This window comes from Eretmochelys imbricata, chromosome 2, assembly GCF_965152235.1.
Source record: "Eretmochelys imbricata isolate rEreImb1 chromosome 2, rEreImb1.hap1, whole genome shotgun sequence".
In the NCBI taxonomy this organism is placed as follows: Eukaryota; Metazoa; Chordata; order Testudines; family Cheloniidae; genus Eretmochelys; species Eretmochelys imbricata.
The window spans coordinates 54,530,001-54,554,599 of NC_135573.1; the positions used below are offsets into that span (position 1 = coordinate 54,530,001).

Genomic DNA, 24,599 nt, shown 5'->3' on the forward strand with positions numbered 1-24,599 from the left:
TACCAAATAAAGAAAGGTGTTTAGCTAATATCAATGGCAAATGACCATCCAAGACACTGACAAAAATAGCAAGGACAACAATGCTATTCATTATTAGGATACAGCACAGTTCACATTTTCATTTTTGAGTGTATAGACAACACTATTCTCTACCATCATGACAATCAGGTCAACACAGCATTTGCTGGGAGATAAGTGTATTAGTATTAAAGTACATCTACACAGGAATGCTGTTGTTCTCAGTTTACTTGAAACATGCAGGCATGATTTCCAACTCATTAGAGAAGGAAACCTAAAGTGTGTGTTGGTTTTGTTTGGAGGATGCATGCACAGTACAAGTGTGTCTCATATATTAATGGAAGAAATCTTTGCTATGTTTCAAGTACCAAATATAGTGTAAGTGGCTGGTAACAATCTATTTTAAAGCAATTTCTATGAGCTCTGTAGTTGGCCAGGAAACTAAACGATGGCACAGGGTAGAAAAGGGAATTTAAGAGGTTGTACATTGTGGCCAAGTCTGTTTTCAGAGACAAAAAAACTTGGTAGAGAAATGAACACACAGAAAGCCTAATGTCCAAAGGACAGTAGGAATAAAGCAGCCCCCAGGAAAAACGTATGAGTGCATGGATAAGAGAACAATATTGCAGGCTCTATAATGGAGGTTAGATGGGTATTAGCTACATGGAAGCACTAATCTAGTGGGCAAGAATGAAGTTTAAATCATCAATATCCAGGTGCTTAGCATTACTTAGGAATAAAGCAATTAGAATTCAGGGGGAATGATTATCAGATTTAACACAGAGACCATTTAGTGATAGCCACAGTATCATTACTGCTATTTAATGGTGAGGGCAACGCTAAAGAGTTAAAATGTATTGTTAGCAGGGATTAGATAGTATAGGGACACAAGTCACAACGGTCATCATTAAAGAGTCAGTAATTGCTGCAGTTACCGTACAGTGGTATCTGAGATACTGTTGCTTCACCCTATACTTTCAGTAGGAAATAACTGTGGAAGCTTTGTAGTGTCTGTTGAAAATGTATTTGATGTCAACCACCCTACAGGAAAAAGGCCTGGATGATGTTATCAATGTGAATTGCTACCCCAGCTTTGTCTGCTGTTTTTGAATCATACTCCTTTGGGCTCAATAGCTATTGAGGGTTTTTACAATTCCTTTGCATTCCTCTTCTCTTTCAGCCCCACTCATCCTCTTGCCCTCAATGTACTCACAATGCTGCTGGCTACCTCACCCATCCACCTATTTTATTTTCCCATTATATTCTTTGGAATTTAGTTGAAATGTACAAAAATCAACTAAACATCTGAGAACATTGCAGCAGAGAATAGGAATAATGGGTTTGTTACAGGGAAGTGTGGATTGAGAGTACCTAAAACTCAGTACAGGAGACCTGATGAATCTCATTCTCCCATATGTGACATGAAGGAAACAGACTGGAAAATTCACTAATTGTAAAGAAACGTTTTAGCTCTGCTACCTGTCTCTTTTAAGTGGCTGTTTTAAGTGGTTTTATAGCAAACTTGAGGTCTCCCTCAGAGGAATCTGAGACAAACAAGATGAATGAAGAAGGTAACAAGGGTTCAAAGAAGAATAGAGAACATGATTTAGGGCCCCAGTCATGAGAAAAATAAGTGCTGCTGAATCATATTTCTCTCTTGATAACACTTCAGAAACAACTGAAGTGCACATTACCCAGTGATATGCACATTCTTGGAAAAAGCATGCTGTGAATCTTAAAGACAGCCTTAGTCTTAAGTGATGAGCTCAGACTCTAATGAGCATGACTTGAAGATCCAGTATTCATTGTAGAAGCATGTTGAAGCACGAGTGTTCTGATAGGGGAAAAACACAAACTAAGAAGAATACAGAATATTAAGTTTGTTAGCAGAGGATGAAAAACTATAAGTGAGACTTCTAAGCTAAAAGCTCTTCCATATGCAGCATATTGTAAAATAGGAGTGAGGCTGAAGAGTGAAAATAAGCCAGACTTGAAGTATATCCTAGGAAGTGGAACCCCCTGAAAATGACCATATATACGCTGAACAATCATAATAATAATGCTGAAAAATTATACAGCATTTGATGTCTCTAAGGTGGTGTATTTAATTTAACAGATCAATCATAAGACGGTATTTCTCATTTGAAGAAGTTCATCCTACGGGGAGAGGTTTTCTGGGAATAATATCATAGAACCAGACAATCTTTCTGACCTGAGAAAATAACTGTGCCCAGATACACATGAATATGTCTAAATTTGCTTGGTGCATCTCTCCAGAAAGGTAGTTAATATATTCTTCCAAGTGAAGTAATTTTTGCCAGTAAAGGTCCAGTTACACCACTGTGTTTAATGAAATTATTAGGACCAATTTCAAGTAGTTTAGGCTCAAAATTTAGATTTTCCATCATTTAGGAAAATATTATTTTTCCCTGCCTGATGGTACAGGAAATGTTGCATGTTTAAAAATTTATTTAAAAGCATTTTGAGGGAAGTTAATAATTTCCATGCAGTGTTGAAACCCAAACAAAAGAACATTGGGCACAAGAACCTGAAAATGAAATTGATTATAAGCAAAGTGAAGCTGATCAGGTTAGTTTCACTTTCTAGAATAAGTAAAATGAAAAATGTGAAATACAAATGAAGACAAAAGGAAAATTCCATTTTAATTATTACAGTTTCACTAACGTGGTATCTTATTAATAACAGCAATGACATTCTATAAAAATGATCATTTTTTTATGTTGACATTGTCCCTTTAAGATCACAAAACAGACTGGCCTTTGCTGCTGAAAACATGCGTCAACCCTGTAAACATTTAGGCATGTGAGCAGCTATTCACACAAGCCATCCCATTAAATCAATTGGATGGCTTGTGTGTATGTGTTAGCAGGTCAGGACCAGGAAGAGGAAATGACACACAAGCAAAAAATAATAAAATCTGAAATTCAGAGCATGTACAATAATTAAGGAACAGGTTGCTAACCCCCCCTGGGAGCAGACTTCAGGAAATCCCTCACACAGTTAATAAGGCAGAAATGGTATTCTGCTAGCTGCAAATTCAGAAAAAGTTAGAAGATTACAGCCAGTGAAGAGTCTGCTCAGAGGCAGACTCCAAGAAGGTTATGCTTAAACTTTTCCCAGCATCAAATATGGATGTGTACTGTCACCCAAAGCATAGCAGAGGAGATGTTAAAAGTGGGTTAATTAGGTGTGGAGAATAGTAGTGTTGAACACATATTAGAGAACTTTTAAGGATAATGAGTTCTTTTCAGTAATGAATGATTAAACTAATCTATTTTTATTTTCACTTCGACTACTACTCTATTATGTACCATTAGGGAATGAAGATTTATGTATGCACAAATTTACTGGGCAACAAAAAAGGGATGCAGGGGCACCTTAACATATTGTTGAAGAAAAACTTAATGACAAAACTCTACTAGCCAATTTACACTGTAGGGTTAGAATGAACCGATTAACCTAAAAAGATGTGAGATGAGAGGGGCTGAGAATCCATCTCAATTGGTGATTCACTGAATATGCTACTGTATTAATGATTTAAATTTATCTCAAATAAAAGATGTTGTGTGGAAATTAGACAATCTGATAATTCAACAATCATAGACCAACTGGTCTGTACTACCAAACATTTCATCTGTACATTAATAAGGGAATAATTTAGAGAGAGATGTGAGTTTTCTGGGGCTTACTATACCTGAAGATGAGGTTGCCTAAGGCCATTTAGCTAAGTTATGTAGACAAATTATATTTATCCCTAATTTCTATAAACAAAGATTAGCCACTGTTGGACATATACATTATATACAATTAAGAGGAGACTAAATGAATATATTGCAGTATTTCAAAACTACTTCCTATTTGTTTTATATGCACTCTGTATGCCAATAACTGACAAAAACAGAAGGGCACTCAGCCAGAGAATCCATTGTAGAAGGAGATCCCTTCTGACCCAGTGAATAGAAAAACAAGATGCTTTGACCACCACTTAGGGAAGCAATGACATGGTCATCATCAATCAAAACAGAACTGTGTAGAACAGGAGCTATTGCTACAGCTCTAGTCTGACTGGCCATATTGGTGATTGAATCAGTAGCCGTCCTGGCAAAGTAAGTTGTTTACATAAATCAAAATTTAACAACCTAAGGCAACACAAATGGAGCCACTCACATGAAGGGGCCTTCCCCCTCCACTCACTAATTTTGATGTGTAATTACTTGATTTACCTGTACAATCAGGTAGGTAGAAACTAAATATTAGGGTTTGCATCCGCAATGGTGAACCTACAGTGAACTCTGCCCACAACACTGGAAACCATTAAAAAAAAAAAAAAAATCAGATGCCTTCTGTCAGGGTTCAACGAATTTTTGATACAGGAAGCCTAGTTCCGTAACCTCCGTGAAACTATCTGCACGAGCAAGTGCTTCTCAGTAAGAGTAATGGAAGCAAAATGATGTGCCGCGTCAACTGCAGCACTCTGTCTAAATCACAGCAGATGTTCGGTTACATACACTGGCCCGAATGGCATGATGAGCGTGCACAGCGCCCATACAAACCATGGGGGGCTGCAGATGCTCCAAACCTCTCAGGATCTGGGCCTCAATGAAATAGTCCATAAGAACTACCTCCAGCGGGAAAGTCCTCCTCTTAACCCGCCAACTACTTTAAAATACTCTGAAGGTTTCCAGTAAATATCTGTTTTACATTCAGTTAAACACCTTCTGAACTAGGCAACAGATTCTGAGGAATCCATTGGGTGGTTGCGTAAGGCAGGTTTTGGTGCAAATGCTACTCTGTGTTTCATAGGCTGTTATGTTCAGTTTCATTTTTGCAAGCCATTAAATATAGAATGTTAATCTACACTTTGTGTAAAGAAATCTCAACTCAAAATAACCAGAACAATAATATTAGATAAAACGAAAAGGAGGACTTGTGGCACCTTAGAGACTAACCAATTTATTTGAGCATGAGCTTTCGTGAGCTCACTTCATCGGATGCAACCGATGCTTATGCTCAAATAAATTGGTTAGTCTCTAGGGTGCCACAAGTCCTCCTTTTCTTTTTGCGAATACAGACTAACACGGCTGCTCCTCTGAAACCTGTCATTAGATAAAACGTCATGGCAGGCAAGGCTGCCTAAGGGCTCGTCTACACAATGCATTAGTCTGCACGAGTGGAGTGGGCACTCGTGTGTTGTGCGCTATCTGGCCCATGTGGATCCTGCTGGTGTGTACTAAAAGTTTCCTAGTGCACATTAACGAAGTCCCGTTTCAAACAGTACTACATTAACGTGCACTAGGGAACTTTTAGCGCATGCCAGTGGGGTCCACATGGGCCAGTTATTGCACAACACACTAGAGTGCACTATACAGGTAGTTACACAATTTAATAAAAAGTACTTCTGGAAGTTGGATTTCAATTTAATTCAACTGAATTTCAGTTTTGGGAGAACCAGTAATATTACCAATTACCTACTGAAACAATCCAATAATGGGCTGAATGTGGCCAACAGCAGTACTTTGATGCTCACAGAGAAGTGATAGGAATAGAATATCAATGCACAGTATGCTGTTCTTCACAGGTGGTCGATAACTACACAATATCGTTAAAATTAATCAAAGTAATTCAACCCCTTACTGACTTACTGTTTGAACTTTGTGGAAATCCAGGCAAGGAGGATGGACCATTCATTCCAGGCAGAAGAACAGGAGGAAGGCCAGGGAGTCCTGGGTAAGCTGCTGGCAAACTGATACCATGAAGTGAACTGCTGTCCATCATGCCGGGCTGCTGTACTGTTAAGCCTAGCACATCTGTAGCCTTCTTTATACGATCCAATTCTTGCTGTGCCATCAGCTGTCTAACAGTTGTGGGAGCTAAATAATCTTTCTCCCGATCTAGCTGACTTCCTACAGTTTCTCTCACTTTTGAAATATGTTGTTTGGAAAAGATATGGTCTCTTATAGATAAACGTGCAGAATACTTCACCCCACATAGAGAACATTCTGGCTTTGTCCCATCAGTTCCACTCTGATTTATCATGAATGGCTTCCCTATGTTAATTTTGAATTTCTTTTCTTTTGCCCGGGCATTCTGGAACCAAACCTGGACCACCCGTTTGGGCAGACCAATCTCATTCCCTAGCATTTCACATTCTTGCATGGTTGGAGTCCGATAGTCACTAAAGCAAGCCTTGAGGACTTTAAGCTGGAGGTTACTCATTTGTGTTCGAAAACGTTTGTGACCTGGTCGATCACTATTTTTGGATTTAAAGGGGTTGTTAGCTCCAAATGGGTTGGGCGAACTTGGATCCGCAATGCTTGATGTTTCACTGCGATCGGCATTATCATCGGCATCATCAGTAATGTAAAAACTTTGGTCATGATCACCATCTTTGTCACTGAAATGTATCGATGGGCTAGTTAGGGAGAAGAGAAACTTTTCATCACAATTCTCAATTGTAGGTGTGGTTGCTGTTTTTGAAAAAGAATCATTCACAAGTGTTTTTGGCTCTTTGGGAGATGATACAGGTTTCACATCCCCTGAACTACAAGTCATGTTTTCCATTTCATTGTTTCCCTCGTCTCCTGTTGTGGCATCACTAATCGCTGTATTAATTGATGAAGTCTCATCAAAGTCAGTCTTATTTTGATCATACCCAGAGTCAGCAGGAGGGGCATTCAGATTTTCTATATCCTCACTGCACTCCGCTTTGAAAGAAGAAGGGCTTAAAAGATTCTTTGGGGACATTTCTGCAGTTTTACTAACAGGGGTTGACACTGTGGAGGCTAATTCATTTTCACTTGATAGATCAATCTTTGTTAACGACAGTGACGGATAATCAAAAAAAATATATTTTTGTGGGCTTTCTCCTCCATCTTCAGTTGATATTAATGGACTTGGAGGCAAACTATAACCTGCCTGTTTTCCTTCATTCCAGTGCCGAGAGCGAATGTGACTTTCCAAAGCTGACTTTGCTTTAAACAGTGCTCGACAAAAAGGACATCTTTTATGTGACTGGGCTGGACCTACTGCACGGAATTGTCCTTTTCTTTCTCGGGCTCGTGTATTCTGAAACCAGACTTGTACTACTCTCTTTTTAAGTCCCACTTCACGTGCAATATGATCTAGCATCTTTCTGGTGGGATTAGAATCTAATAGGTATTTTTCATAGAGTATTTCCAGCTGCTCTGGAGTAATGGTAGTTCTCAAGCGCTTATCACGATGTTGGTCTTCCCCACTGTTTCCGCCCTCCTTTTCACTACAATTATTATCTTCTTTATCATCCAGTTTTCGTTTAAGTGAGCCAGAAACTGTAGGAGGGTGGGATGTGTGTGATGAGCTCGTCTGCTGGGGCATCTGAGCAAGAGAACTATTAAGCAATTGTCCAGTCATCAGAGGATTATTGGGGTCAAATATCATATAGGGCATATCCATGGGTCTTTCTAAAAACTGAGAGTGAAGAAATTGGTTTTGGGCTGCTAGGAAATGCATGTGCTGGTGCTCTTGCCAAAGTTCTAGAGTTGGAAAGGCAACTGTACACTGGTCACACTGGTATTGTAATAACTGAGGAGGTAGACTGTTCTGTAGAGAAGTCATTGAAATTGATATAGGACTAGAAGGAACCGGTGTGGTTTGTGACGCAGAAGGAGGTCGTCCCACCATCTGTGGTTGTTTTTGCTGTTGTGACTGAGAGACTGATGGCTGTGGATCAGAGGAAGTTATTGGTGCAGATTGTACAGATTTGGTGCCTTGTGAGGTGGTATCAATTTGCTTAGGGGTGATGTCATTTTGCTTTGGCTTTTCAGTTGCCTCAGGTTTAGGAGAACTTTTCTCAGGCTCTGGTTTGGGTGATGGCAATAAAGGAGTACTAGAACCGGAACCAGAGCTTGCTGCTGTCACAGTTGTATTTTTTGATGAGTCTGTTTGGCCAGAAACTGTGAAACTTTTATATAGCATTTGATCTGTGGCATCCATGGAATCTTCTGTTTGGCTTTCATCTTGAGCATCATCATCTTCATCTTTGTAACACTGTTTTTTCTGGTGTGTAATTAAATCAAAAATTCTGGGAAAAACTACGTTGCATTTTTTACATTGATATTGCATGTTGCTAGTTCGAATATAGCGCTCATTAGTGAGTTCCCTTTTTTCATTATCTTTAGTTTCTGCTTGATTTTCATAACTTTTGCGAGCTTTCTGTCGTGCATTTTGGAACCATACAACAATAACTCGAGTAGGTAGGTTAAGTACAGTTGAAAGTTGTTCAATTTCATCATCCTTTGGATAAGCATTTGTGTCAAAAAAATCTTGTAAGACCCTAAGCTGGTAGTCAGTAAACCTAGTTCTAGATGATCTCTTGCTGAAAGATGCATCAGATTTGTAATGCTCTAAGGAAGTGGGTTGAGGATCAATTCTGATATCTTCCAATACAGTTATGGGAGGATTACTAAAGTTGTATGGGGAATCTTTATTTCTTTGTCGTTCCTTAAAAAGTGTATTACGAAACCAGTGTTTGATAACTTTTTGGGAAAGGCCAGATTTCTCAGCCATTTCTTGAATCTGTTCTTCACTTGGAGAATTGTTAATATCAAAATAAGCCCGCAAGATTTTTAACTGATCATCTGTGATTCTTGTACGTGGACGCTTGAACTGAGAATGTCGTAGGAAGTTGGGATCTAATCCTAGCTGCTGCTGACAAAGCTGAGTAAGATCTGCGGACAAAGTATCCATTGGTGGCAGCTGGAGGGCAAGCTGAGGAGGCAACGCAGGATGTTGCACTGGCTGCATCATAATTGGAGGGAAAAGCGGAAGATCTAATGAAACAGGCAGCTGGACCTGAGGTGGAGCCGAAGGTGGTGGTGGAGGAGGCGGTGGGGGCGGCGGAGGTGGAGGCGGCGGTGGCGGGGTGGGTGGAGGAGCTTGCAAAGGAGTGGGAGTTGTATTTTGAATTTTTCCACAGCTGGCCGAAGAAGGCTGTGAAGGAGTTGGAGGCAGGGAAGGGGGAGGAGGCGGGGGAGGAGGCGGGGGAGGTGGGGTTTCTGGAGAGGATGGTGAAATTGGGTAAAGTTTGTCATAAGCCTCCCTGTATTGACGGGCAAATTTCTCTAGTGCTCCGTAAGGAAAAAACTGACCATGCACATGCTCTTGATGACTCTTCAAAATAAGAATGTTAGAAAATAGTTTGCTACATGTTCCACATTCCAGTTTGTCAGTGTTTTCACCTTCACTGGTCTTACTTTTTTTCTGTACTTTTTGTCTGTTTTCATTATACTGAATAACTAGCTCAAAGCCAAAATTCTCCAGCAAAGCTTTGGCTGCGTTTCCTCTAGCCCCAGAAGCTATTCTAGGTGGTGGAATGGTCGGTTCTGAGGATTTCTGCTTCTTCATATCTTTGTTCTCCTTTAGTCCTTCGCTTTCATTTGTCAATTCTTGCTTTGGCTTTTCTTGTTTCTCAGAAATCTCTTCTGATTCTTTATATGATGGCATATCCTTTATCAGCTGGCAGTCTGCACTTACTAGACTATTTTGCTCCTGTTTCATTAGTTTGCTACTTTGCTGCTGCTGTTTTTGTGATTGAATTTGGGGTTGTGTTGATTGATACTGTTGTGCTTGTTGCTGTAAGATTTGTAGTTGCGTTTGTCCAACATGGTGTTGAGTCTGTATCTGCTGTTTTAAATCTTCTAGCACTGATCCTGTCATCCCTGCCATTCCAGGCATACCGAATGTGGCAGAACCAGGCAAACACAGGTCTGGGCTCAGGCTAAATTCTGTCCCAGGTATGTAGAATGGAAAAAGGAACTGAGGCTGTTGAAATTGCAGCAGTGCTTCTGGTGTCATGGGAAAGTGAGGCAAAAATGCAGGGTTTAGAAACTGGGGCTGAAAGAACGCAGCTTGCTGTTGCAGTTCATGTTGTAATTGCATTTGAAGTTGTGCTGGTGACTGGGATGGATGATGTGTAGGCTGGGCAGAAATTAATTCAGAAGCTTGCTTTTTATTTAATTCTTTGGCATCTAAGTGGGTATCTTTGCTGTTAACTGCTGGTAAGCTCACAGAATCTAGCATCCCTTGGCTAGGGCTATTAACATTCCCTGCTACACTATTTCCACTAGTTATATTACCACTTGGTTCTAATTTTGCAGCCCTTGCCTTAGTCTGATGAAGCACAGATCTCATATGGATTTCCAATGTAGAACTTTGGCTATATGCAACATTACAAATGCTGCATTTGTAGGGTTTGTTATCAGTGCTGCTGTTGCTTTCTTGAGGGACAGGACTTGATGCTTCCTGCAAAACCTTTTTGAGTTTATGTAAATGAGACACTGAATTATAATGGACCAAGAGAATGTTCTTTTGAGTGAAAGATTCTTTACACACTGTACATTTATACGGGCGAGATGGATCTAGAAACTTCTCCATAGTAAAATTTGGCCCTTTTCTAAAAGGTAAGGTCCGCTTTGGTTCTGAGCCTATATCATCTGGAATAGAGCTACTATCACTTCCTACAGGACTTGCTTTACCTTCCTGGTCCATCTCATATTCTCGTTCTATTTCCTGTTCTAGTGCATGATCATCTTGTGCCATACTTTCACTTTCTGCCCAGAGTTCACCATTTACAGGTAAAGATGCATACAGCTGCTGAATTTCAGCTTCGTTGAGTTCAGGGTGGCCTGCTTCCAAGTGTTTTTTTAAAGCCTGGAATGTACGGAAGCTACGTTGACAAAGGCTACACATGGTAGCAGCCCGAATAGCATGATACTGGGAATGTATCTGAAGCTTCTGCATAGTCTTAAAAGCCAAGCTACAATGGTTACAACGATATTTATAGACATGGCGATCAGAAACAGATAGTTGCTGCTTCTTCTGCTGTTCATTCAATTGATCTGGCAGTGATTCGGTGATCTTTGTATCCTTACTGCTGCTCTTATTCCATTCTGGCATTTCAGTACATTCCTTAGGTGGCTTCTGTTCCTCAGTCTTAATTTCCATTCCAGTTTTTGCTTCATCAAGCCCAGGAGTATTTTTCTCATCCATCAGACTGTCACCTGGTTAAGGAAGACAAAGAAATATCTTTTAGACATGTAACATTTGAGCATAGGCAATATTATTATTTATCTTATCACCCTCAGTGCCTAAGGACCAACCAAAAATGGTCCCCGACTGTGCAAGGTACAAACATAGACAGTCCCTGCTCCAAATTGCTAACAAACAAATAAGAGAGACAGATAAAGAGTAGGGAAAAGGGGCAAACATACAAGCAGAGTGATCAGTGATGGTGACCAACAAAATGTTAGTGCCACAATATTTTTTGTTAATTCTTAGGGTGGGGTTCAGTTAATTAAACATAGAGATGAAGGAGGGGAGGAGAAAGCAGATAGAAGGGATGCTGAGGGGGACAGGGCACGGAGAGAAGAAGGTATTAAGGGTGGGGGTGGGGGCTGAGGTGAAAAGACTGAGCAGGGGCTTGGAGCCGATAGCCTATTAGCACAGGGGAGAGTGTGTCTGGAGTAAAAATTGAAATATGGGCTGGATCCGAAGGACCCATTCATCTGACATTCCTATTGGCTCTAGTGAGAGTTACAGATAGCTCATTATCTTTTAGATCACGTCCTATATATTTTTAAAACAGCAAGGGGCTTATTTTCAAAATGGCCACATACAGCTGCATGCCTAATTTCTACATTCAAATGACCACAGGTGTATACTAGCTCAAGTCAAGTATTTGTACAATGACATGGACAACATGCATCCAGTTAGATATGTGCCTATGCAAAGAGCCAAGTTCATTGCTAAGCTGTGGCATTTACAGAGGCCCATCTTTGAAAATCATGCCCTAGATCAGTGGTTCTCAAAGCCGGTCCGCTGCTTGTTCAGGGAAAGCCCCTGGCGCGCTGGACCGGTTTGTTTACCTGCCGCGTCTGCAAGTTCAGCTGATCGCGGCTCCCACTGGCCGCGGTTCGCTGCTCCAGGCCAATGGGGGCTGCAGGAAGGGTGGCCAGCACGTCCCTTGGCCCGCGCCGCTTCCTGCAGCCCCCAATGGCCTGGCGCGGCGAACCGCAGCCAGTGGGAGCCGTGATCGGCTGAACCTGTGGACGCGGCAGGTAAACAAACCGGTCCGGCGCGCCGGGGCTTTTCCTGAACAAGAGGCGGAGCGGCTTTGGGAACCACTGCCCTAGATGACAGCTTACTATTTTTCTCCTGTTACCTCTTGTTAATGTTTGTAACCAAAAAAAGTAGTACTGTACCAAGGAAGAATCAAGTGGTTTGCTCCAAGAATCACTCATTTAGATTCTCCATGTCTGGTCTTTCGTTTGCATACCTGAATATTTCCCAGATCCTTCTGCTGTAATGGTAGCAGGTGTGTCACGCTCGGATTTCTCTGAAGGAACTGCAGGCAATAGTATACTATTGGGCATCATCATATCTGGTACAGGAACCTTTAAAAAAGCAAGGAGACAGTATTACATTCAAAGAAGAAAAAACACTGTTTATCAGTGCATCACACATGGTTCAAAGCTTGTCACACAGCAAAATCCAAAGGCTTGATTCAGTCCTGGATTACAGGCCCGTGATCTTGGGCAAGTAACAGTCCCTCCATGCCTCAGTTTCGCACCTGTAAAATGGGATTACAGACCTAACCCCATACATTAAAGACTGTGAGGTGCTCTGACACTATGGGACTAAGGGCCATATAAATACCCAGACAGGGGCTGAATTTTCTGTTTGGTGTCCGCTCAAGAATGAACCACTTGGAATGTTTGCCCAAAAATCTCTTGAGCCATTACTGTGATACATGAGAGTGAAAAGAATATATACTTTGCCCACTGAGAAAAATAATTCTAACCACATTCAAATCTGAAATTTTAAATTTAGCATGGGCAGAGTCTGCTCAGAGAACTAATGCCTTTGGTTGTGGTGGGGAGAGGGTGGAATGAAAAATAGTGATTGCAAACATCCCATATCTGAGATTTTTAGGAAACGTCCATTTCCTTTGTGATCAGGGAGATCAGATGTGGACAGGGCATGTTACTCTTAGATGGTTACTGAGGCAATTTATATGAGAAAGATTAAGTTTTCCAATAACACCCCCATCACTAAAATTCTCTACAAAAACCCAGAAACAAAACAACCCCCTCCTAAACTTATCCTAACATCAAAACAGGAGAAAATCATTGATATGGGGAGAAAAAAAAAATCCTGCAAGTAGAGGATTGCTCCACAGTTTCTTCAGCCTCTTATGATAAAATCTTATAATGTTCAGTGTATTTAAAAAAAATAAAGTTTTAATCTTTTTCCAGGATGAAGATACTGTTGTGACAGTGTAAACAGATGTTTTACTGACTTCTAAACCTAGCTTTTCAGAAACTGGTCTCCAGCCAACCTATGGGAACAGCAAAGGCAGGATCTCACTCCTTCCCCATCCTATTCACCTAAATTAACTGAAGCCACATTGCCTTGTGGTAGCTATATACTTTTTTTCCTGGGAATCTCTATGTATCTGGAATGGAGACGATATGCATCCCTAACTATGGCCCCCAACTACATCCTGTCTCTGTCCCCTCCCCAGTGAGGACCCTGGACCTACACCGCATCCTCCACAGGATCTGAGTAGAGAAGGGTATGGTGTGAAGGAGGTGCCTGGTCCTGGAACTTTGTGGGATGAGGGAGGAATCCCCTCCACACATGTATCTTGTGCCGCTGTAAGGTACGCAGTGTACACATAGCCTAAATGCTAAAAAACACAGCAATGTAGTTGGCCTCATTAAAGATCACAAAATTAAACAAAAATAAAAATTTAAGAAATGCAAAAGTTACATTTCCAGCCTACATAGTATTTCCTATGTGATGGGCCAAATATTCTGGTTTGGCAGAACTGTACTTAGTACAGAACTAGGGCCAGCTGGGGATCAGCTGAGCTCCTAGTACAATGTAGAGAGGTCTCAGAAGCTTTCCATCCAGCCCTCCTTTTCCCTGGTCACACATAGGAATCAGGAGCAGGGTGGTATAGAGCTGCCACACTAGCTCTATGGGTAAAGAAATCACTGGGTAGAAAGAGGACTCCTCAGGGGGCTGAATCTGTGGGCTTTAGAGAAGCTTTCCTCATAGAAGAGGTAAAAAACAGCCAGAAAAGATGAAAGAACTGGGGCCTGTGTTTTCTGGTTAAAGCTGTGATCCAACAACTATTAATATCATATAACACATGCCAAAATGACATGGTATATCATAGTATACGTTGTTTTTATGTTTCTAGCTGAACTTGAGGAATTCATTTAAATATTATATGTTATGAAATATGTTCAGAAAAACTCATAATACCAATTAACACTAATAAAAATAATACTTTGCAGTAGTACTTTTTGCCCAGGGAACTCCTACTATTTTAGAAACAATAAGTTAATGTTCACAATACCCTTGGGGGATAGATATGAATACACCCAATTTAGAGTTGTACAGAAAGGTGAGTGGCCTGATTTTTCAAAGTTGACTTAAATGTAAACTACAGGGTCTCAGCATCTTTGAAAATCTAGCTTCAATGACTTGCCCTAGGGACATAAATTACTGATACAACTCGGGGGGGAAGGTGGGTGAGGTAATATCTTTTATTGGACTAACTTCTTTTGGCGAGAGAGACAAACTCTTGAGCTTACACAGAGCTTTTCTTCAGGCCACAGAGCTAGGAACAGAATCCAAAAGTCCTGATTCTCAGTCCCCAGCTCTGGCTACCAGAATACTAGGTCACAACAAATTCATTGTCTACATGTCTGAGTATGTTCCTGTCGAATATGTACCAGTATTTTGAATACTTACGGTCATAAGCAGTTTCTCCACACAGTCAGGAGACACACTGTGTAAATGGGTCAAATGAAGTTGGAGATGCATTTTGTTGCTGAGGACATCCTGGCAGAGGGGACAGCAGATAACGGGCTGCATTGAATGCTGTGACAGGACATGCATCTGGATACGATTTGGGTCCCTACTACTGTAGTTACAATAAGGACATTGATAGAACTGAAAAACAGCAAATGAAGATGCAGGGTATTAGTGTGTTTTGAATGACACGATAGCATTGCTATTTCAATAGCATTTCATCTCTGTTTTACTTTTGAACTACCTGAGAGAGTTCTATGAGGCAATGGAATTGTTACATTTTCTTTTACCTGTTCATGTCCAAATTTATTGTCCTCAAGAGGTTTTGTTTTTTTAGGTGCACCATCCTCTTCTTTTGCCTGAAGTAGCTGTTGTGTCCCTACCGCAGTGTTCACTTTTGGCTCCTTCTCTGGTGTGATTATTCCTGTTCCAAAAACATAATTTAAAAAAAAAAACATGTTTTAAACTTAGAAGTGTTATGCTATAGAAAAAGCTGTGATTATGATGCCTTATAATCTCCCACATGGTTATGCTAAATATATAAAAGAATGTATTTAAATAAAACAATTTGAAACCTGGCAAATACAAAGGTGAAAACACACCTTTATCCTTGATACAGACTCTAGAAATAAATTTTAAAATGGACTCTTCTGTCTTGTTTAGATAACCTTAGGTTGCTTTGAAAGATTAATCAATAACATGCTCTCTTCAGCATCTCAGTCTGAAATTCTCTGTTACAGTAAACCAAATCAACTTTCACTCAGAAATCCTTGTTTTCCAAAATAGATAATTTTCTAACATTTAATTACCTTCTACCATTTCTAAAATGTTTGGGCAGTGAAATTATTGTGCTGCTTTGATAAGCCCTGCTTGGTTATAGTTCTGAAGCTAAATATAGTGAGCCTCTAAAAAATACAAAAAAACCCCAAAAACCAAACATAAAAACCTAAACCCACCCAAACAAACAAAAAACCCCCCCAATTCCAGACAACCTCCCAAAACCTACAACTCCATGCACGCATTGTGGAAAACAGGATTTGAGCTAACTAAATACTAATTATATGCAAAAATCAGTAATTTTGTGTTGCTTTAAAGGTTTACATTATGAAGTTCTATACTGTGGTATTGTAATCAAACCAAGAATATAATTATTTTCTATAGATAGTTCTACTACTAAGTATTAAATACTATATTTAATATTATGCCTGAACTAGCTGTATAACGTGGCCCAGTCGTGCACACATCAAAGAAAAGAGTGCAATTCTAATTTCCCAGTCCATCAGAAAATTCTTTCCAGCATCAATTTGCCAGATAATCTCTTTTGCTAGGCTGGATATTACAACAGCATTGGGTAGGCATGTCACATACATCTCATGACAAACACAAAACCTCATTTACCAACCATTCCAATCTCATCATAGTGCGGCATCATCTGACCCTTTTTCTGCTGTTTATTATGAGTATTTCTAATTTTAACTTTCAATTTTCACCATCTTCCAGTCAATTTGCAACTAAATTATTTCCAGGGTGAGGACACTATCACTGGACAACTGGGTGCAAATACATCTTGAAATGCAATGAAGCTCAACCATTGATTGCTATCAGACCCAACGTAAATATATAGTCCAGGGGTAATCTGATTGTATGCTGTGCATGAAGATTTATCTTGATTTTTTTTCAATCCACATAAGGTTCATATAAATGAACAAATTGCACCTCATTGCACAATAACCTAGTTTTAATTTAAAAATAAGGTCATGGATGTTATGGAAACAAGGTAAAGATGAACAAAGAAAATGCTTGTATTTTTCTCTGGAAAAAAACAAGAACTTTTTTCTCTTATTACATAGGCAATACAGTATTTGATATAAACAAGGCAACATTAAAAAAGAAGTAAAATAAAAGGACAGCTTTCAAGGTAAACAGAAAAAAACGAACAGACCCTGAGAACAATAATAAATAGTTGAATGCTGAATCATACAGAGGTATTTTCCTCAGGGCATTTTTTTTTAAACACACAAATATATTTTATTACATATACATTAATGGTCACTTCCCCACACATTACATTTGTATTTGTTTCCTTATGTAATTACTTAGTTTCATGTAATTTAGACTAGTGATTCCGACACATTCCTGCTAAAATTTAAGTTTACGCCTGACATATTTTTCTACCTTTAATGACTAATTTGTCAACAAGCTTAGTTTCTGGAACTCCATCAAATTTCCACACTGTTCAGGACTGATCCGCTAGGCCTTACTTAGGCTAGTGTGTAGGGCCCAGCTTTTTAAAGGTAAGCAGGCATTGTTGCACTCAGCATTGAAATGCCTAGCTGATTTAGGAGGCCAAGTTTCATTTTCAAAAGGGATTTAGGCATTGAGGAGCCAAAATCCTGTTGATGGTCAATGGCATTTAGGTTCCTAAGTGCCTAACTCCCTTTTGAAAATGAGATTTCACCTCCTAAATCAGTTAGGTATTGCAATGCTGAGCGCAGCAAGGCCTAATATACTTTAAAGAGCTGGGTTTAAGAATTTTGTTTGATTAAGGGCTGCGGGATTGGGCCTTTGCTGCCTAAAGGCATAATGTACATGACAACATCATGTGCTATCATTATATTACTCAGTTTAGTTTCCGATACTCCCTAGCCTATCAGACTATATGTGGGAGTACAGCATTGTTATTTAAATACCTTAAATATGAGAATTATGGGAAATAAAAAAGTGACACACTTTATTAACAGAGAAAGGTTACTTTTCAAGTCTTCGAAAGATGGGTTCAAATTATTAACCTCTCTTCATTTCCAACTGTCAAAAATGTCTTACAGTTGACTACTGTCTCTTATCTACATCATATGTCACTTTAAAAGTCCCATTTTAAAGATAACGGACAGATTCTCAGCTGGTGTAGATTGGTATTACTATAGGGCATGGCTGATTTACACCTGCTGAGGATCTGGCCCAAAATAAATAAATAAAAAGCGTATTTTTTTCCATATCATGCTATATTCATGTAGCACTTTGTTACAGGAATTTTGTGGGCAAACTCTGCTTCCAGTTATATTGGTGCAAATGGATTAATATTGGTATGAACTGTTGGTGGAATTTAGCTGTGAGCAATAGAGAGAGAGAGAGAGAATGCATAGTGTGTTTACATTAAGCAACATTTTCTACCACTGGATATGATAACAATTTCAAGGGACCAATAACAATCATAAAACTCATATTTCTTGTTTCTATAGTTACAAGTATTGGTTTTGTAAATTTTCTTTTGTGTTTAATGTAAACCAATCCTTATAAAACACTGCATTTTGGGGTAATAAATACATAACAAAGAACAGTCCCTTTACTATGTTTACTATGCTAATTATATAAAATGTTAAAGCTAACCAAGGCAATTGGGGGGGGAGGGGGTCTGGATTCATTCAACCATAAACGTTGCTGCTTTTTAAATGACCAAAGTTACATCTGGCATCAAGTAAAATAACAGTCTCAAATTTTTATGGTAAGCATTAGAAACCTAGGGCCTGATTCTCCACTGCTTTGCTCCTTGTGTAGTCATTTGCACCTGTGCAGAGTGAGTGGCAAACACTACCAGGTTAAATTAGTAGTGTTTCACACTATTCACCCACTTTTCACAAGTATAAATGAGTATGCAAGGGGCAAAGCGCTAGAGATTCAGCTCCTTTTAGTTCAACTGATACCCGTGAAGTGCCCTAACACCTGATTCAGCTGTATATACTATATACTTTCACTGGTGAATTCACTATTTTGACAAGTTCCCTGTGGAGTGACAGAGCAAAGACATGGGCTTATAGAATTGGCACTGAAAAAAATAGCAATTGAACAGTATTAAAGGGTCCTGATGTATGCAATTTTTGGTCATTTGTATAGCTGGATATTCCACTGGCATTGTATTCTTAATATGCAATTTTAGAAAAGGACTAAATCCTGTCATTCTTTGTGTTTTAAATATACAGTTTTTGTTCTAGAGACATGCTATTTGTTGTTTTCTGGTTAACTGTGAAACACAGCCATAATTCATTTTATAATGTAAAATGCACAGCATTAGTTTAGTTGAATAATGTAATTTCAATGCATTTAGCTCAAAAACTAAGCTTAATTATAAATAAGCACTATGAAATAGACTAGTCAATGATTACCTGTCAGTTACGGAATTATTTAATTCATGTAAGATTGCTAGTACAAAAATGACATAATTCACTGCAATTCAAATGCAATCACCTACTTAATAATTCTAAAACCCTAAAATAAAAACAAGGGTCATAAAAAGGTTTATGTTAATAACAAGTGGGGAAAGCCTAATAAAACATGTGTCCTAAAGAAATAAAATTCTGAAAAACCTTTGAACAAAAATACTGGTTTGTTATTTATGAATCAATGTATTTCATAAAGATCGCATAACTTAAGACTTTTGATATATCAGATGATGTTACTCAACTTCAAAATAATTCTAAAATTAAAATTACTGGTACAGCATTCTAATTAGAGTAGAATGAAAGGGTAATTTTCACTGCAATAATGAAGGTTAATTTCCATCCTTCCTCATGTTTACTACCTTATTAAAAAGTGTTCCCCTTAGCCATGGCAGAGACATATTATATTTTCAATGCAAATGTATTAATCTGGATAAATTCCATATTAATTCTTGCATTGCATAGAGCTGTAATTTGGATGATAATTAATCTAAAGTGGCACTAGATTTAAATGACAATATAAAGAAGGCATTAGTAGGCTTTTCTGTTCTGAATGAATATTCAACAAATATAACTTTCATATTGCCAAGTCTCATTCTGAAAGCTCCAGTCCTTGAGATAAGGTAAGCAATACAGCACAACATCTTACACAAACACACTGTTACTAAATAACATGTTAATCCTTTCTCCTCTAATAGATTCCATACTAAAGAGGGGTCACACCGCTTTCCTGTCTAACTTGTTAAGATTGTGATTAATTTATTGGTTTTCCTGAGATTTCTCTTGGCAAGACTTGCAACACTCAATTCATGAGAAAGCCCAAATTAACATTCAATTATATATAAGCAGTTATTCAGTCATTAGAAATACTTGTCAGCTGAGTTGAGAATTAAGACCCTGGCATGAGTGCTACATAAGCAGAATTAATTTAGAAAATTAAACAAAAGTTTTTAAAAGGTCAGTTTAAGAGTTTACAGTATAAATTGTTTTCTGTGGACGCTGAAAAGCATGAGGACATTTGTTTTTATACGGCTCATACTGCAGAGATACCTTTGTAATTACTGACACTGGGGTGCACCACAATTATGCCATTTTTGTTGTACTGCACCCAGCAGGCATCTGGGCATAGGTTTGCCCAATTAAAGTTGGCTCTTATGACAGACTAATCCTAGTGGAATCTTGAGAATTCCCCCACACTATTTCTTCCAGAGTCCATTTTCGCCGCTGGACCTTTAATACCTTCCTCCTGCCTCCACAAGTATGAATGAGTTTGCTTTACAAAGAGTGGGCAGAAAAGTCCTCTGAAGTGGATTCCGGTGCCCCCTAGGTAGAGCAAATGATAGGAAATGTGGCTGTCTCCTTTCCCTTGAAGCATTTTTAGGATGACCCACTGATTAGACAACGCGGAAAAGACCCAAGTCAGCTTAGGAGCATGGCTTTACTGTGCTGCAGACAGCTCTTTCCAAGTCAAAGAGCCAGCCAAGGGGGATATATATTTTAAACCACAACATAGTTTCTTCTTCAACATCATCTTTGTCATCAGCAGCCTTTTTGCAATCTCTTGATCTCAAAAATAAAACAACTGAAGTGCAGCTGAGGTCTAAACTGTAACAGATATTGACCTCAACATGTCAACAAGCAAACTTAAACTAAGCTTTAATCCCTAAAGCAGTCTTCTGAATTAATTTGATATAGAAAGGGCCATCAATAAATATTTTGAATAAATCCAAAATTTTTAATATGTAGAGTGAATTACAAATATGGGCTAATTCGGGTTTAAGTAAATGTGCACGTAAGATGATATTTTCTGTACAACTAAATGTCGTTATGGAGAATACAAGTTCCTTTATATGCTGCTGTCATTGGGATACAGGGAAAAGATATATGACTACCTGAAACTAATAGGCTTCAACCTGTTTCAGCATTTCTTCTGCTTCAATGAATCCAACATAATGTAACTAGGTATAGCGTGCAGCAAAAGTTGCCAATGTAATATTCATTGCGACCATAGATTTCCATCTCATACATAAAAAACATGGATGAAGTCACATATTTGCCAAATCAAATACAGAAAAAGCCTTGGGTTTCTACACCAGATGCTGGCCCTGGGTTTGTTTGTGCACAAGTAAATGTCATGACATAGGGGTTTTGTTTTCAAAGACAGTAGCTTTCATTACTTGGATTTGTCTATTCCAGGAGATCAAAATTACCTAACTCATAATCCATTTTCAATGATATTTCCTCTTTCTTAGGCTGAATCATCTGTAATCTTTTTTGCTGGATTTTGGGGGTTTTTTTTCTAAATGCCTCAAATAAATGCCCAAGAAGAGGGCAGATTCTTGACTGTAAGTGGTCAGATGGCAAGAATGAAAACAAAAACCCAACTTCAACAACAATAATAATAACCCCACTCCTCACATTCTTAGGGTTACAAGAGGGACCAAATTTGATTGCAGAGAAAAAAGAATTCAAGTGGTATCTAATCCTATGCTTATGAAAAATTAATATGCCATCAGAGGAATCACAAGTACAGCTAAGATTAATGAAAGGCGCTTAAAAAATTACAAGCACACAAACTGATTTGATTAAAAAATAATCTCACTGGTCGTCCTGTAATATTCTTCAACTTATCCGCATCTATCCTGTCAGATGGTTATGATTAAAAATAGGTCAATGGGAGGCTACTGATAGAAATCACATGCAAAATGCACATGCAATGAATAGTAGTGGGAATGTCCAGACAGTTTAAAATGAAAGAGCATTTAATAGGATAAAAGGGGGGAGGGGAAGGAAAGGGAGGACAACATTCTAGCATCTTACCAGAGTCTTTACTAGCTTTTTTGCCTTCACTAGTGTCTCTCTCACTTGTGTCTTTATCATCAGCAACAGCCACTGATGTACTTTTAGCAGACCCTTCTGTATCTTCACCTTGTTCTTCTGTGGATAAGCACAGAGAAGAGCTAACTTAGTGACCAGTTAACATCAATTAAAAACACAGCCTTTAGTAAGAACAGAATCAAAGGAAAGGGGAGGGGAGAATGAAGGGGGAGAAAAAGAATGGCACTTCCAAGTGATCTGATATGAATTATGAAAAATTTGCAACATTTCAGGTTCTATCCAGAAATTACAAACATGACTTTATCAGATCATACAGTGTTCACCAGTATGACAGATCTAAAGCTTCTCATTTGGTTCTCATTGGCTACAAGTGCTTTGTATAAAAATACACACACACACAGTATTGAACAAAAAAAAACCCTCACATATAAAATGAATTTTAAAGCCAAAAAAGGAGAAAGAAACTCAAAAATAAATCCTATTAGTGTAGCAGTATCTGGCTAATTGCAGTATGTAAGTACTATATTAGGTATAAACCTTGGCTTTGTTGGAGAACTCTCAGATTTTGTCTCCAGGGGGAGCTATACAGGGTAAATGATACAACATAGTATATTGCTCTTAAGGAATCAGTATTACCCACACCTCACTTACGTGTTCACACAAGCTAGATTACATGGAAATCTTCACAGTAACTCAACCCTATTTAATTATTCTGCAAATCTTGGCTATGCTGCTACTGGTGGATTAATCTGTTTATGCAATTAGCTTCTATGCTGGGGCTGTGTAGCACTAATCCGTGAAAGGCCCACTGTTCCTTTTCATTCTGTGATCATTTGTCTCTCACTGTGCTGATGTCACATTTTAATGAATTTTTAGCAATCTGAGCAATGCCAGATAACCAGACTTGCAACTCCCTACAGCACGGCATGCTGCTTTCATTGCAGCACCAAAAAATAATAATAATATTTCCCAGTTTAGGTAGGAATTATATAAATTAGGAGGTGAAGGTAAAATAGGATTTGAAGCACCAGGCTGCTCAATTTCATAAAATCTTTAATGACCATATAAATTAACCCTGGAAAGGCAAAAGGTCACAGACACACATTTGCATACACTCTTCTATTCACTTTTGATAAGCAGAGCTTTTATGCAGGGAACATGATACAATTAACCCTTCAGGAACCACACAAAATGCAGCTACCGACATTTTAAGTGTCAAGCATTAACTGAAAATTACACACTGCATAAAATTTTCATTGTAAATGCTAGAGTGATTGAAAGGGGAAATAGTGGCCCTCTCCGCACCCCATGTTTTATTAATAACATTCTGACAAGAGAATGAAATATCCTCTGTCATATGTAGCAGCTGAGCACAAAAAAAATTGCTACTTAGTGGCTTACTTGCCAGCCAAGCACTGAAACTGTACATCTAGGCAAACAACCCTGAGAAAGACAGTAGCGTGCTTATCAGATTCAAAACTCTACACAAAACCTTTTGTAAACTAGAAAGGAAAGAATTCAGCTGCAACTTTGAATTAAAGAAAAAAAAATCAAAGCAATGTGTTTGGCACGAACTTGCCAGTGTTTCTGCCTCAGAGGGCTCAACATCAATGTCCATTTTTTAAAACAATGCTGAAAGAAAGGCAGTCACATCTTTTTAAAATAAATGTATATATAAAAATTACCATCAAAATGGAAACACACTTCTTGCTGCTTTAGCCTCTTCCCTCCCCCCACCTCCTCTCTCAGTGATGATTGCTAATCAAACATGGTAGGCATCTTAGTCACAGTTGGAAGTGAGGCTGTATTTGTAAGGGTGGCAGGGGAGCACAGTTTTGGATGCTGTGAGTCTGTGATCATGACTGGATTGGGCTGTGTTAATGCCAAGTGCACACACATGAGGCTCATATCCAGTGTCAGGCCCCATGGCCTAAAACAGCCTATTGCAATTCCTTTTCGACTCATCCTTGGGAATGAATGCACTGGTTCTTTTAGTAGATTTACTGGCCCATTCCCCCTGGGCTGGAAAATGAAGTGTCAAAGTGCTACTGAGTGTCCTTATCTTGAGGGGACATAAAATTGTACGGGCTATCGTGGCACACATTAATAAACCATTGTGTGTGTGTCAGGAAAAGAGCGAGAAAATTATGAAGGTACTAAAAGAAAAGCTACAGTATCATCTGGGTCTCATCAGACAATTTTTGCAGGGTGCTCTCCTGTTTTTCTGGTATGTGTTTTAAGTGTGAGAGAAATTCCCAGACATGTTCTCCTATACATCATCGTGGTGTCTGACCTCAGCCTGACCCTGGCAACAGTTTGAGAAATCTGAATGTGAACAAAGACTCTGTGTCAGCAGCAGAGAGAGATTGTGGGATAGACTTTCCCCATCAACTTAATCGCAAACAGCAGTTCTGAGGCCATAACTTTACATGGCTCCACCAAGCCACAAACACATAACCTTTAGAGGTGAAACTGCCCCCCCTCCACCCCACCTCCCTTCTGTGATTTTTCTCAGTCCTCTGGTACCCCCTTTGATGTAGCAAGGCAATTAGCTCTAATGTTCAAGTACTGCAGACCTGTTTTATGGTTTGGAAGGTGAGAGCTGTTTATTACAGGTAGGCTCCTGGGGGCCATAAAGGCTTTGCAAAT

The 24,599-nt window shown here is 39.0% G+C and overlaps 1 protein-coding gene across 1 annotated transcript in view; it reads right to left on the bottom strand.

Moving 5' to 3' along the window:
- The window catches only part of ZFHX4 (zinc finger homeobox 4), a 148,324-nt gene that overhangs the window by 2,160 nt on the left and 121,565 nt on the right, over positions 1-24,599 (bottom strand). The window contains exons 6-10 of the mRNA XM_077808677.1: positions 21,933-22,049; positions 15,189-15,322; positions 14,839-15,039; positions 12,350-12,467; positions 5,682-11,075 (exon numbers count right to left, since the gene is read on the bottom strand). Of these exons, the coding sequence (XP_077664803.1) occupies positions 5,682-11,075; positions 12,350-12,467; positions 14,839-15,039; positions 15,189-15,322; positions 21,933-22,049 (5,964 nt within the window). The remainder of the gene's footprint in view (positions 1-5,681; positions 11,076-12,349; positions 12,468-14,838; positions 15,040-15,188; positions 15,323-21,932; positions 22,050-24,599) is intronic.